This window comes from Bacillus rossius, chromosome 6 (assembly GCF_032445375.1).
Source record: "Bacillus rossius redtenbacheri isolate Brsri chromosome 6, Brsri_v3, whole genome shotgun sequence".
Lineage (NCBI taxonomy): Eukaryota > Metazoa > Arthropoda > Insecta > Phasmatodea > Bacillidae > Bacillus > Bacillus rossius.
Genome location: NC_086334.1, coordinates 83,258,455 through 83,274,913, shown reverse-complemented (window position 1 = coordinate 83,274,913; position 16,459 = coordinate 83,258,455). Strand labels below are relative to the sequence as shown.

At 40.1% G+C, this 16,459-nt stretch overlaps 1 protein-coding gene across 1 annotated transcript in view; it reads left to right on the top strand.

The window, feature by feature from the left end:
- LOC134533477 (uncharacterized) overlaps positions 1-16,459 on the top strand; it is a 36,040-nt gene that overhangs the window by 16,845 nt on the left and 2,736 nt on the right. Inside the window, exon 2 of the mRNA XM_063371001.1 lies at positions 14,439-15,160. Coding sequence (XP_063227071.1) covers positions 14,439-15,160 — 722 coding nt within the window. The remainder of the gene's footprint in view (positions 1-14,438; positions 15,161-16,459) is intronic.

Sequence of the window (16,459 nt, the reverse complement as noted above, 5' to 3'; positions counted from 1 at the left end):
AACATAACGTATCTTCTCAGTATTGGACAAGTGCCGAATAAATATGGAAGACGAAATCCTCAACGTGGAAGATCCAGTCATTTTTGATGACAGCATTACGAAAATGGAATTGCACGAGTACCAGCCTTTCCTGCTCGGACCGTACGCACTACCATCGGAAGTACGCATTGCAGTACAGCACTAAGATATTTGTACTTTACCTTCGCAGTCATTTCTACGTATAAGAGGCACGCTTACAAAAGCGGATGGTACGCATCCGACAACGACGTCAATATCCTGCAATGGTATTCTTCACCTAATCGAGCGCATTACTTATGTACTCAATGGTGTCGAGGTAGACCAGACGAGAGATGTAGGCATAACATCTGCTATGAAAAATTACCTTTCGCTCACGCCAAATGAACTGTCTGCTGCAAAGATGGCCGGTTGGGCTCTCGAGGATGAATATAAGCTTCCGGTTTATGCCGAAGGGAAGTTCGAAGTTTGTGTTCCTCTGTCCATGCTTCTTGGATTCGCTGAGGACTACAAGCATATAATCATTAATTCGAAACAAGAGCTCATACTGCTTCTAGCCAACACGCACATTAATGCAATTGTCGCCGCTGCAGATAACCCTCAAGATGTCTCGTTAACACTACAGTCTATCGAGTGGATGCTGCCCCACATCCAAGTGAGCACCGTTGAACGAGTCAAGATGTTGAAGAACATAGAAAATGGCAAGAATTTCGATGTGCCATTCCGATCCTGGAGCCTGGAAACTTATCCTGGCTTGCCTCATAGTCAGCGTATCAATTGGATAGTAAAGTCCAGCTTCGCTACGGAAAAACCAAGATACATCATCGTCGGGCTTCAGACCGGCAGACAGCTCAATGCAGGAGTAAGTCGCTCCGTATTCGATAACTGTCAAATACGCAATGTAAAAATATTTTTAAACAGCGAAAGTTATCCGTACGTTGACATGAACATGGACTTTGAAAGTGGAAGATTCCTTCTAGCATATCAAATGTATGCCAAGTTTCAGCAAGCTTACTATGGGCGGAGACAGTCACCGATACTGAGTCCCGACAATTTCAAGAACAAGGCACCGTTAATGGTGTTTGACGTTTCCAAACAGGATGATCGAATAAATTCAAACATCATCGACTGTAGGATCGAGATAACGACTAGCGGAAATATTCCACCAAACACCTATGCTTTTTGTCTGATACTTCACGATCGGCTTGCTTCGTACAATTGTCGAGACAAACTTGTGAAAATTCTGACATAAATACTGTTTAGTTTTCGATAATAATTTAGTTACGACCGAGCATTGCTAGCGACAAGATGTACTGCAACCTGCAAGGTTTCCAGAGTCAAAATGGATTCGTGCTCAAGGAAATTGGCGTCACTCACGACGGCCGGACTCGAACCCGCAGCTTCCGACCTCCGTATCCGTGGAAACTACTAGACGAAAAAAGTAAACGGTCGAATGAATGGCTATGTAAATATTATCACGGACTAGAGTGGGACGAAGGAAAAATTCCGTACCACCAAGTGAAAAACACACTTCAAGATTTACTAGTTCAAAACGAAATAATCTACGTTGCCGGACCTGAACAGAAGAAATGGCTACGAGAACTGTGCGACGTTGGAGCAGCTGAAATCGTAGATATACAGACCGACTACGGCTGTCCTTCCCTGCGCAAGCTTAGTGCAATATACGACATGCAGCCATGTGACAAGTTTGAACGTGTCTCTGCCTGTACAAACTCGCAGCTAATGCAGAAATGGCACACACAATGTTAGTAGGAGCCTGCATATATAAATGGCGTACATATGTACGTGCCTTCAGTTGACGTTCGACCTGCAAGAAGATGTTTACGTTTCATCCTGCTAACGTGTACGTGAGCGCAAGACCTAGCTTCAGCAGTGTCGAGTACAGCTACTGGGATTCCGGATATCTACGTACATATACAGAAACCTGTGATGGAGGTGCTCAGCATTGGCGGTTTGCGCACTTTCCTGTGTCCTACGAACCGACTCAGCAGCTGGTAGCTTGTTGCGAACCTGGAAACTGTGCCGTCTATCACATGAGACCACACACAATCCTTCCTGCTAGCATCGCTGAGGTAGTCGCCTCGTCTGCATGTGCAACACCAAACATGAGCATGTTGCAACCTGTTGCGACCTGTGATGCTTCTACGCAGACGCCCAAACGGTGTGTGTCTCGTCGTCGCAGTTCAGGCAGTGAATCTGTCCCAACTAGCACTGAGCCAAAGCCCAGGCGTAGACGTGGTCACAGACGTCATCGACCATGTCTTGTCGGAGTTGTCAACGTCGCAGAAGATGACCAGCTGGAAACCTGTGTTCCTGATCCTGTGGCCTGCGAACCAGTTGGAACCGGAGTCAACGAACCAGTTGGAACCGGAGTCAACGAACCAGTTGGGACCGGAGTCGACGTGTCAGTTCGTGCAGCATTAAAGACTTTGCTTGTGAAAATGCTTGATTCCTTAACCTAATATGTATTTGTGTAATTTTTATAAATATATGTGTAAAACTTGAACTCGTATGCTTTTTATTTCTACAATTTTTAGGTACCTAATAGGAAAAAAAAAAAATTTTAAATACAGACATTATTTTGACTCATGAGGTATACCAGTAGACCACGGGTATATAAGCGAGGTTCAGTCGACTGGACCCGCAGTTCACCTCTGGTCGCGGTGCAGTACGGACGTGCTCTCTCCATTAAGTTTCGTGAGATTTAGTTATGTCGACCGGAATAGAATGTTTACCGACAGCAGCTGGGACCTCGATGGCAGCAACGATGATGGAGTCGGAGATCCCGATACCGACTGCAGAGGAGACCACGGCGGCGGTGGAGATCCCGATACCTGCTGCAGAGGAGACAACGATACGTGCTGTTCCATCATCAGCTGACGTTTCATCATCTGCATTCCAGACTTCAATTCATGAAGAGCATACGTCGCATCAATGCAAATATTGTGACGCATCATTTACTTTCACTTCAAATGCGCGCAGACATGAAAGAAGCAGCTGCCAGAATAATGCTCAAAGAATACTGTTTCAGTGCAAAAAGTGCAATAAACTAATTTCACGTCTCGATAGCTTACATCGTCATTATAAAAAATGCTCCGAGACGTATAATGAACATGGTTATTGATTTGACTCATGTGTTGTACCGGCTAATGAGACTATATAAGTGAGACCCCAGGTGATATGGACTTCAGTCCGTCTCTGGCTGCGGTGATGAACGGTTCGGATAGTTAGACTTGTATAACATAATGGACCAGTATCTATCTATTCTTGAGAACTCGATGGCATCATTACCAGTATCAACACCAACCTGGATCGAAGGTCTACCATCATCAGTGCAGAGCCCGATGACAACGATGTCTACAGCTACACCTGCTCTCTCAGCACAGCGGGAGATTTCGACGCGTGCAACATCTTCTGCAGAGCAGACCTCAACGGCTTCAGAAGTTAACATGTCAGCAGTGTTACAATGGTTGTCAACAGTTCCAGTGGCATTGATGAAGGAAGGTGCATCCAACGGTGTTCCATCATCCGGCTGCACGTACTGCGAGAAGATCAAAAACTTGAAATTACGTGATTATGTAATACACAATTGTAGTGATAACTCTGAACGCATTAAATATCAGTGCAACAGATGTTTAAGCAAGTTTGTACAATATGGAAGATTAAAACGGCACCTCAGGAATTGTGATAGACTGGCTGTACATTCATCGGAATCAAGCTGTATATTTTGTAACAAAACATTGGCAAATATTCAAAGTGCACAACGACACGAAATATATCACTGTCCTTTTAATGAAGTCGATAATTCTGCTTTGTGTGCAAATTGTGGTGTACCAATATGTCGACCTGATAAACTGAATAGACATTTAAAGTCATGTAAAGGACTTAGTCTGTATAGTAAGAAGACTGTTTCAATCGAGAAATCCACAAGGCTTTAGTAATTTTTCTGTGTATTTTTTTTGTACTTGTAGTAGTGTAGTATGTATGTAATAAAAGTTTTTAAAAGAACTTGCGGTGTTTTTATTTTCTCAAACCTTACACTTTAGTGGTATTTTTTAAAATTAAAGTTGTTTTGTATCATCCAGGGACCGAACCAAGGAGCTTAGTCGATCCAATCAGTCAGTATATAGATTACAAATTTATTTAATGAATTTTGAACTTTTTCCCGAATCTCTAGCATTACAATTACGAATTTCCAATATGGCGGTCTTGATGGCTTATAGGATGATGGTAGTAGAGGATTTAAAGTCTCTTTAAAAATGTTGAACATGGTTTATTGAAGTTATTGTTTTTTTTTTCATAAAATTAAACATTATTGCATCGATCGGGTATCGAACCGAGGACAGGAATCCATCGAATCAATATGTAAATTAATGAGTGATTTATTTAATGAATTTTGGAACGTTTCCCGAATTTCTAGCTAAATAATTACGGATTTTCAAGATGGCGGCCAAATTTCAAGATGGCGGGCACCTTAGTAATAAATGATTACTGCACTTTAGCGGGTAAGAGTTAAACTAACATGGCGTCAGCGCACTCTAGCCGACGATACAATGATGATGGCTTCCAGCATCGAAGACAAGATGGCGGACATGACGTCATACTAGGTGATGATATATATGCTTTGAAAAAAAGTGGTGGGAGTCAGTCTGCCAGCACCCACTACGAGGGAAGGATCGGTCGCCATTTTTTTTTTGCACTCGTCGGGTTCGAACCGAGGACTCCGAACTCCGTGTCGTAAAAGTACAATTTTTAAATATTTTTTATTAAAATTTTATTATTTAATTTTTTTTATAATTTTTAAAAAATATTTTATTAAAATCGGATAATAAATAAAAAAGTTAAATATGGCGGCCGTAACGAAAATTGCAACGGTGACGTCATCATCCAATATGGCGGAAAACACATCGCCGGAATTTTCGAGAACACACAATGACGTCATCCAAAATGGCGGATCCAAGATGGCGGATCCAAAATGGCCGCCGGGGTCAAGGTCAAAGGTCAAGGTCAAACTTGTCCCGTTACGCTATGTCCCGTTACACTCCTCCAAGATGGCCGCCGTGACGTCACAATCCAAGATGGCGGAGCCGGCTCTCGGCTCCACACCCAGAACCCAGATCTAGTAGCCCCATTTACATACTACTCATTAAACATTTTTTCATAAATCCACACAACTATTTATTTCATCATAAAGTACACAGAAAACTCTTTTAAAATATAAATGGAACTTTAATTTATTAAAAACGATTAATATATCACAAATGGATACTTACAGAACAATTTTTATATCGTGATGAGCATTTTCTACAATATGGCGACTATCGCGACACTGGCAACGGAACTGCCATAGATGTTGTAAAGGTTAAAGCTTTAGAGGTGTAAATATATATGCTTGCTGCCACCTGTTGGCCCACATCAGTACTTTTTTTTTTTAGGGCAGGTGGCGAATTTTGGCACACTGGCGAACTTAGGGCAACCTACCTTAGATAAAATGATTATTATTTCTCGTCAGTTGAGTGCATTCATTCACTCTACAGCCGGTATATGTAACACAAAATTTCTTAGTGTTAACTGACTACCTGTTTTTACTCCTTAACTTAGAGCATTGAATAATAACTTTAAGATGTAACTGATAATCATTGTAGAACTTTGTAATTATATTCATACTCTGTGAACTCAAATTGAGACTCCACTGTCCCAAAATCTTAATTTTTGAGTTCCTTAGACTGCAATTAAGTCAAAGTTTTACAAGATGATTTATTTTTGTTATTAGAAGATGATATTATTTAACATTGCCAAGTTATTTTTGCCTATTAACAGACTTAGAATATGGATTATTTAGGAAAATCGTGTTTTTATTATTTTACTATAAAGTTTTCCTTTGGATTTGTGAACTTTAGATCGCACCATCCACCACAGATGGCAGCACCTTGGTAACACATTTCCGTTACATTCACGAAATTACTTCTACCTAATCGCCTTATGCAGAGAGCTTAAATGTTACACATCAATAAAAAGTTAAAATGTCATTTTTCGGATCTTTGGAACCTCTGCAGTTACGAATTTAGAAGAGTGCTGAAGAGAATAACTTCTAGGCACTCGTAAAGACAGCATTGTAGCATTGTTAAATAAAAACATTTTGTGGCGGCCGCACATCTTTTTACATTTTAAATTGGGCCACGTTTATTATGTATCGACTTGCATCGGCTGCCTAGATGACAACAGGACATTATGGTAGTTCAGTCTGCCGTGACTCTGACAAGTACCATCAAATTTATACGCAGGAGATTAAAGAACACTTCAAGTATCATTGCATCTTAAATTTAAGTTTGGTAACTGTAACAATAACATACGGTTTGAATTCATTTTAGTTGTGATTATGAAGGGAGAAACTATCATGCAAAGACACAATCTCTTTAAGACTTTTCAGAGCTATTATATAACATGTATTTACACTTTCAACAAATAAATAGGGTCTCCGTAGATCAGTTTACAATTATTGCTAACTTGCATGACTAATTGTAGAAGTAATAAAGATAGATCAGTGCATATGTTGGCTGGGTGGTTGAATGACAGTGGGTATGGATACGCGTGGGAAGAGTAACAGCAAGCCAGCGAACTTGCCGCCACTGCACTCGACTGACAGACCAAGTCACAGCCACGAGGTATGGGGGCGACTGTCAGTACATCTGGCAACACTGCTGCGGCTGTATGACGCTGCAGGTGGGGGAAGATCTCAAGCACGCGGGTATCTGCAAGGCTTATCGCGCAGCAACGATACATCCTCCTCCTTCGACAGCTGGCTCTCGAATGAGCGCTCCGTGTTTTTTTTTTCTGACGAGCTCCCATATCCCGCTATGCCACCAGCATGAACCCCTGTGGGCCCTCCAGCATGCATGTTAGTAGCTAAGAGCGGTTGGAGTATGGATGCGTTTCAGGGCAAGCCATACACGCTCCAGTCAGGGTTTTTATTGTAAAAAAGTCGCATGCATCGCGGCTGTAGCAGGGTTGTCTGGTGCCACGGCTGCAATTGTGGCCAAGGGCACACCCCGAAGTAGGAAGATTCAGATTGAAGGGCACAGGAAAACCAACATTTGTATACAGCATAGACATTGCTTCACCTGGACAATGGAAAAAAGTTTGAAAAACTAGTTTTTATTATTGTCAGAAAGGATGTTATATTATTATGTTTATCGAGGATGAGACAAGTAAAAACTAACTTTAATGCCACACATTGCATACATCTAGATATTTCATAATTCAGGAAATAATATTGATTTACATGATTTATATTGCCCCTTATTATGAATTGAGATCATGTTGGGTACAGCTCCAATCCTTTGCATTCTCCTCAGCATACCAATCAGCACTTTGCAGCTTATGCGTTGTAATCAACACTCTTTTATTTTCTTCTGTTTAATCATCAAAACAACCAATAAAAAGTAAATTTGTGCTTAGATGTTGTGAATATTAATACTAGAAACAATTTTTATGAAAGTCTAAATAGAAGCAAACTTCGAGCTAGTATTTACATATCAAATGTTTATGAAATTATGTGATGAATCCTTGAACAACTTACTAAACTAGATAAGTTAAATTTAAACATAATTTTTTAACTTAAATAAAAGAATAATACATTCTTTCAATGATTCATGCAATGGGGAATTTTGATTTATTGCAGTTTTTTTGGATATACGCCATTGCAGCAATGGCGTATGTACAAAAAATTGCAATAAATCAAGAATAATACAGTAAATTAAAATGTAATTGGTTTTGACTGATTGCTAGGGACCGGAAAAATTCGCGGTTTCGATAGCCTTCAGGATAGACTGCACATTCCCCTGTACACTTGGGCAAGTAACGCAAGTTCATTGGCTGCCGACTTGTAAGTCGTCTCAGCTGGTTTGTCCGTGATTCGACCCTTCTTTGGTTGAGGTTTTATAACTGGTTGAGATTTGTCAAGTGTCAAGATGAACAGTAAGCCAATAGCAAAATCATATAAAATGTATATGTGTTTGAATTTTATCATATCGCCGAATGAATCTGCGAATTTTTACGGTCTCTACAGATTGCTATCTTAAGAAAGCACAAGGTTACTATGTAGAGGTATTGTTTTTAATAGTGAACCTACCAGACTGTTTTTGTCATTGGTAACCTGCTGTGTTCATCGGTGTTTTCGTCATTGTGTTGTCCATAATATATGTTTGTCTCCATTGTTGTGTTTTCTGTGTGGTCCAGTTTGTGGGTTGTCTGCATTTCTCGTTGTTAGGCCACTGTATCCGTGTGTGCTGTTATTATTCATGACCAAATTACTTCCACGGAATTATTGTGCTGTCTGATTATTTTAAGTTTGGCTGTGTTCGTCTGTGCTGTGATTATTGTGTTTTTTTTAATTACATGCTTGGTTTCATCTTTTGATCAATATTTTTGACATCAGCTATTTTAACTTGTATGGTTTATGTTTCCATTTTGCATTTCTGGTTTTACATATCTGAGTTTTCCATGACAAACATTTCAAAACTGCAATGACGTATGTACAAAAAACTATCTTAAATTACCAAATCCCATCGCATAAATCATTTAAAGATCGTACAAAAATTATATAATAATTATTTCACCAACGCAGATTCAGACCGTTAAATATATTTTAAATTAAATTTTTACGTTTGTCAATATTACACATATGCACTAAATTTTATACACGGAAAATATTTAGCTTAAAATACTTACCGAAATTTTTCATAAATATGGTGAAAACCCTTAAAATTGAAAAATAAAACATTCTCGTCATTCTGCATCAGAATTTTGAGTTATGGAACAAAATAATTTAAACGCTAAAAAAATGGTAAGCCATCGCAATTCAATGTTCCAAGACATCGACAAAAATCAGTCGTTGCCAGCTAGCACAGTTATTAATTATAAATATATAGGCACATTAATAAAAATTTTCAAACATCGCTTCTTAGTATTTGCAATATACTTCATTGAGTGCACTACGATGTATTGACTAGTAGTACAAGGCAACATTCTCAATTATGAATGCCAAATAGCTAGAGAGATGATGGATAATAGTTTTAATTATATAGGTGCTATAAAATGCTACAAAGTGATTTATAAGCTATTAAATACTACAATGTGGTTTATCTTCTAATAAATAAAAATCGATACGCACCCATATGTTCCCTATTGAACACAAAACGGCTGGACCGATTTTGAAGAAATTTTCAGGCAATCTTCAGATTAGCCCAGCGGGTGATCCTGTCAAGTTTAGTAGCGTATCAACTAGATGGCGCTGCGGCGCATCAACTTCTATCTTACAATGGCAGAACCATATCTACCGGGTTCTGCTAATTAGCTATAAAATGCGCCAATCAGGCTTTAAATCAGAAAAATTTGATTGCCATACAAAAATGACTTGCTGCAATTTTTTTGTAGATATCAAAAACATTTTCCAATACAAAGTCAGTAATTGTAGCCAACGTTTTTCCAAGTGAGATGCACCAACTTGTTAAAAAAAACTTTCATCATCCTGTATTTTTTTGTGTATTTCAATTTTTCGTCATACTGAGTGCATGCACTATTTGCTTAACTCGACAAATTATTTAACACGTAAATGGGAACCAGTTGTGACATGGAGAACAAACTGGCGCTACTTTCTAAGCGACACGTAGGTTTCAACAGTAGCGGTTGTTAAAATGTATGTTGCCATTATCAACTGTAGGGCACAGAAAATATATCTTGTTACTTTATGTCGGTAATCCAAATGTTCTGTTGTGCACACACTGTAACATCGATAATTGGAAGAATAAAAGACAACAGATAAGCGTAATAAAAGTCTCATCTGAATGACAGTACAATTATTAACTGCAAACATCACCAGCTATAATTAAACCCAAAGCATCTCGAAAATAATTTCTTTTAGATTTATTGGAAATGTATGTTATGCACGCACTAGCAATTTCACATTTATTTGTGTTTTCTTGTAACCAAAACAATAATATTCTATATAAACACAGTGTAGGATAGTACTTAAAAATAACAAAGAATTTGTGCAAAAAATGGCCTTCCAAAAACTGACTCAACTGTTTGCTAAATAAATTGCTTTTTGTTTAATTTATTGTTTAGTATAATTATAGTATTAAACATATATTCTTTAATTGAAAACATATTGCTATGAGTCTGATTTTTAAATGCTATTTTCCATCATCTCTACCAATATGCCATCACTTAAATTGTTTTTTTTTTTACAAATGCGAAACAAGTTTTACATTAGTGAGCAAATTTGCAATTTACAGCTATAATGATCTTGTAAACTGCAATTCTGTGTGCATTTTAGAAATTTTTGTATGTCTAAATAAAGGGTTGTAAATTATTGCTCTATAAACGTTAAAGCTCAACATATAGCATAGCTGGAAGTAACTAACACATTCTACTATTTGCTAGAAGTACCTGTTAAAAGATCAGAGTTAATTATTCTGAAAACAGTTTTAGGCCAAATACCTTCAAGCTAAATTATTTATGCCAAACGACTTAAAGAGGAAATAATTTAAGGTCAAACGACTTTAGGCCAAATATGTTTAGGTCAAATGACTTTAGGCTAAATACATTTAGGTCAAATGACTTTAGGCCAAATAAGTTTAGGCCAAACGTCTTTAGGCCAAATAATTTTAGGTCAAATAAGTGTCACATAATTATTTTAGGCCAAGTGACTTTATGTCAAACAATTTTAGGTCAAATGACTTTAGGCCAAACAAATTTATGTCAAATGGTTTTAGGCCAAATATGTTTAGGCCAAACATCTTTAGGCCAAATAATTTTAGGCCTAATGACTTTAGGTCAAAAATGTTTAGGCCAAGTGAATGTTCTCAAACAGTTTTAGGCCAAATATTTTAGGCCAAACGACGCGCTCCCAAGGATTCCCGGGACACCCCCCCCCCCCCCCACAAATTTTGGAGGACGGGTGAATGACGAAATGTGGGCCCCCCCGAACAGAAATCCTAGCTACGCTACTGCCATGAACGGCCTACCTTGAAAATGAATTATGTAACATGTTAGAAAAATATGAAGATATAATCTTATTATATGATTTCAACATAAATATGTTAAAACTTTCCGCTGTGAAACTGTTCTACGCAGGAATCCTAAATATTGCGCAACGATTTAAGGTGGCCGCCTGATAGCGGGTATGTTTTTAATGTTCGAGGCGTGGGAAGGGCGGGAGAGCTAAGAGCGATACAGACACGCGCATCAAGGTCCTTACGCCTATATCCGCCAGGCGGTCTTCTGACATGCAGCAACATTGTCGAAGACTCCCCTCTAAGACAATTTCAGTGGGGATACTATCATTTTATGACGAAATATTAAATATGAAGGTTTTTTACACGTTCCTAAACCATTTTCAAGTCAGTGAAACGTTATTTTCAAACCTAAAATTGACGGTGAAAATAACAATTTTAGCCATTTTCAGCTTCCAAAAGAGGTTATTTATATAGAGGATTGTATAAGCTGGCATCAATGGTCTAGGAACACGTGTAACATATGTTAAGTGGTATTGGTAGCAAGTGCAGAGCACACACGCGGTACACTTGTGTGATACGTGAACTGCTGAAGCTCTGCACAGTATTTATAGCGGCCGGTCCAAACGACCACCTTAAATAACTTCACGTAACTGGATATAATAGCCCAAAGATATCACATGAATACCAGAATAACCTCGTATTTTACAAAAAAAATTCGAAAACACAGCTATTATAAAAAAAAAAAGAAATTATTTCGTTATGGGTATATTTCAGCATATTGCCTATCGCACGTAATTTCATTCTGAATAATTTAATATTGGTTTTTACTGATTGTATGCTCGTGTAACATGCATATTTTGTCTTTAACAAGCTGTTTTGAGAAAAATATTCAAACTATGCTTACAACTAATGTATACAGAATTAACGTTATTTATAATAAACATCGAACTATGAATTTTTCACACTTGAACGCCTTTAAGGGGCCCGCCTATTGCAACACCCTTAAGTAGTTTCATTTGTATCCAGCTAGTACATTTTCTGAAATAGCACCCTAAACACCCCAGTTTTGGCTATTTAGACTATACCTAAAATGTGTTTATATTGTGCATGTTTTCTTGAAAGAAGTGTGTGTTTTTTTTCGTAGATAAACAGCATAAAGACACTTTACTAAATCTGTAAAAAATTACTCTGACATGCTACAATGCAGTTTAGGCACATGTTGGCGAGCTCCTTAGGGAAATGCCAGGTAGTTTTACAGTGGTTATGATTTTTTTAAAATATAATTATAGTAGGCTTATTGGTATTAAAGAATCTCTTCATTATTTGGACAGTATTATACAATTATGTATATCCTAATTCCTTTATTTTATAGCAATGAATCAAATAGTTTTTAAATTTATGCACCTAAAGTATTGTAAATATTGTTATGGAAATAGCCTAAAATGGTAGAATACTTTTTTTGCAGACAAATGGTGCACTATTTGCAAAAAGCGTACATTAAAAAAAACTTTATGTGTAAATTACGAACTACAAACTACTCACTTATTGAGACAAACGTTTAAGACGCTCGTCCACTCACAGGTTACTTGTGTGAATGTGACACTAAATCGATATACCGCCCTTATCCTCGGTGCCTCCAACTCTGAGTCGCCCTTCACGCACAAGCAATTGAACGAGCATGCAGCGTGTACCTGCGGGACCTTAAGCGGTAACCCTATCATTTTTGTTATAACTACGTAAGTCTGAATCGAATAATATATTAGTAACTGCAAGAATGGAGGTTAGCTACAGCATTAGCCTCCCACCTAGGCGATCCGGGTCCAATTTACTTCCAGATTTTCAACGAAAGTTGGCAAATTTTTCGGGATCTCGTGTTTCTCCTGCCTATCATTCCCGGCGCTACTTCATATCTAATTTATTTCCTCAAATCAACTCATGGGAGCTGACATTTCAAAAGGCCGCCTACTCTTCTTGAAACCCTTGTAAAAACGTCGCATTTGCGAAATAAAAAACATTCAACTTGATCTTGAATTGTAAAAAAGAAATATACATATATTATTTCAAAAATATATTTCATTTCAATCAATTTTCCATTTGCCCTATAAAAAATAAGAAAGTGTTATGTTTTAACTAGGGGAAAAATCAGTACTGATACTGAATGTGCAAAAAGATAAACATGTTGGCTGTATGTTTAGCTTCACAGTTTCAAGAGAGTGCGCTTATCTTACTAATACAGCATTTCAATGCCTGGCAGGTAGGCAACAAGTTATGGTTTCGGCGTTATGGTCATATTAGAATTTCGGCGTTATGGTCATATTGTGGTTTCGGCGTTATGGTCATATAATGGTTTCGGCCTTATGGTCATATAATGGTTTCGGCGGTATGGTCATATTGTAGATTCGTTGTTTTGGCATTCGGCGTTATGGTATTTCGGCGTTGTTGTACATTTAAATTCTCTTTCAGTATATTTAGTGACTTTCTTCTGAGTTTGTTTTTGTGTCAGTACTGCAATGACATTTTTCGGTGTTAATGTATTTCGGCGTTGTGGTCATTCGGCGTTGTGGTACACAGCAGTTTTCGGGTCGTCGGCGTTGTGGTCAATTCGGAATTCGGCGTTATGGTATTCGGCGTTATTGTACGTTCGGCGTTGTGGTATTTCGGCGTTGTGGTATTTCGGCGTTGTGGTATTTCGGCGTTGTGGTGCGTCCCCGTCTGGGGATGTGCTGGCGATCACGTGTTGCGTGTCGTGCGTTGGCGTGTCCGGACGTGACGTCACAATCGTGTGTCGTTCTACGGGCGATGGCTCGGCCGCAGACTCGATGTCAGTTGGTACACCTGTTCCGTGCAACGAGATGCGTTGTACACAGTTTTCCAAATAATTAATTTTCCGTGACACGGTTTTAAAGTCGTCGGAAGTAGCAGCCTCGTGCTGACGCAAATTTATATTTATCTGTGCAGATTGCTCGTCTACGATGTGTGCGTAATTATTAATTTGTGTTTCCGCAGTTATTTTTGCGGTTTCGATCGATGTGGATTCGGCATCTTCGACTTTTTGTTGCAATTCTATGATTTGTGAATCTAGTTCGGCAAATTTTCCTGCTACTGACTCACGAATATCATTTAATTCTCCTTGTGTAACTCTTACTTGCGTAACTAGTTGTTGAGTTATGTCAGTTATTTTAAGTTCGACTAGTTCTACCAATTCGGACTGCATTTTGGCTTGTTCAGTTTGTACCCTAGTGAGTTCTTCTGAGATATTCCGGGAAAGCTCATCGGATAATTGTTTCGCTTGTACCGACTGTCTACTTACCTCCTCGGATAGTAACTTAACCTGCTCTGCCTGCTGTCGCGCCTGCTCTGCCTGCTGCTCTGCCTGCTGTCGAGCCTGCTCTGCCTGCTGCTCTGCCTGCTGTCGAGCCTGCTCTGCCTGCTGCTCTGCCTGCTGTCGAGCCTGCTCTGCCTGCTGTCGAGCCTGCTATGCTTGCTGTCGAGCCTGCTCTGCCTGCTGCTCTGCCTGCTGTCGAGCCTGCTATGCCTGCTGTCGCGCCTGCTCTGCCTGCTGCTCTGCCTGCTGTCGAGCCTGCTCTGCCTGCTGTCGAGCCTGCTCTGCCTGCTGCTCTGCCTGCTGTCGAGCCTGCTCTGCCTGCTGTCGAGCCTGCTATGCCTGCTGCTCTGCCTGCTGTCGAGCCTGCTCTGCCTGCTGCTCTGCCTGCTGTCGAGTCTGCTATGCCTGCTGTCGAGCCTGCTCTGCCTGCTGCTCTGCCTGCTGTCGAGCCTGCTATGCCTGCTGTCGCGCCTGCTCTGCCTGCTGCTATGCCTGCTGTCGAGCCTGCTATGCCTGCTGCCGAGCCTGCTCTGCCTGCTGCTCTGCCTGCTGTCGAGCCTGCTATGCCTGCTGTCGAGCCTGCTCTGCCTGCTGCTCTGCCTGCTGTCGAGCCTGCTATGCCTGCTGTCGCGCCTGCTCTGCCTGCTGCTCTGCCTGCTGTCGAGCCTGCTATGCCTGCTGTCGAGCCTGCTCTGCCTGCTGCTCTGCCTGCTGTCGAGCCTGCTATGCCTGCTGTCGAGCCTGCTCTGCCTGCTGTCGAGACTGCTGACGGGACTGTTCGGTAATCGTATTTACGGCACGCATCAAATCCTCCATGGTAATTGCGTTAGTGTGGTTACCTCCTGTCACGGCCGCGGAAGCAGAGGTTTCAGCTTCCTCTATGGCGCGAACCTCGTTCTCACTATTTCTATCAGTTTCTGTATTTACAGGCTGATATGTAATTGTGTCCTCCTTGTCAATGCCGGTTCGTGTACGTCTCAGAAAGTAATTACCTTCATCGGCGGACATCTTGTTGTAGCGGTGGACGCACTAGCAACAACAATCTACACAAAGCACTTTCAGGGCAGTTGGGAATCCTGCGACCGACGATCCCTCGTTGTCGGGCCCCACTGTTGGTCGACAGTTTTTCTGTGGCGCGAACGTGTGTCTCTGTCTATGACTATTACAACTGCGTTTGACACAGCTAACACGTCACAGTTACTTATATTTGAGTAATTATAGATTATATTACGGTGTAGTGTATGTTAAGGGAAATGTATGTTAAATGGCTGGCAAAGTATGGTGGTTGGCTGTACTCGTGTACGATTAATACCAAAACTGATAACATTTAATAATTAAAGCAATATCAAATTATTAAATGTATATAATTGATATAATTTCCACACATAGATATGTACAACACTTGAACTGAAAGTTATTGATCTGAATAAGTTTGACTAGAAAGATTAGGTTCAGATTATCTTAACGTAGTACCAGCTTTTAAATAACCTATCAAATACAGATAGCCAGACATGTATGGATTCGGGTCCAGTTTCGATACTACACCGTCATTACTGAATTATCAAGGTTTGCAACTACCGGTACTAGCTCAATTTGTGGGTAGGGCAGGTTCTTCGGCCATTCAGGACTTCTGGGTAGATCGGTGGATGGTCGCAGGAACTTGTAGAAAGGGACGCTGCAATAGAGTTCTAATCCACTACGACTGCCGTAGGCGACACCAAAATGGTCCTGAAAAACGTGGTACAAGGAACGTTCTCACCACGAGATGGCAGGAATCAGATGTAGAAGTCGCGATGCTGGAAGCACTCGCGAAACGCCTCGTATGTCGTGTTAAGGCGTATACCCTGTATTCTGAGGTAGATGAACTCAGAATTCTCCTATCTGAATACTATGTTAGCACCGTAGTATCTAACTATCGTAGCGGACACGATCTTCTTGTTTCCTTTGCGGGCACCAGGTTTTTGGCGACACATCGCAAGGGAAACGTCTTCTCTCGAACATGGCGTCTTAGAATCCTCTCTATTCCTTCCATTTCAACCTCAACTTCCCCGGATTGTTGTAGCAACCAGCGAGCTCGCAA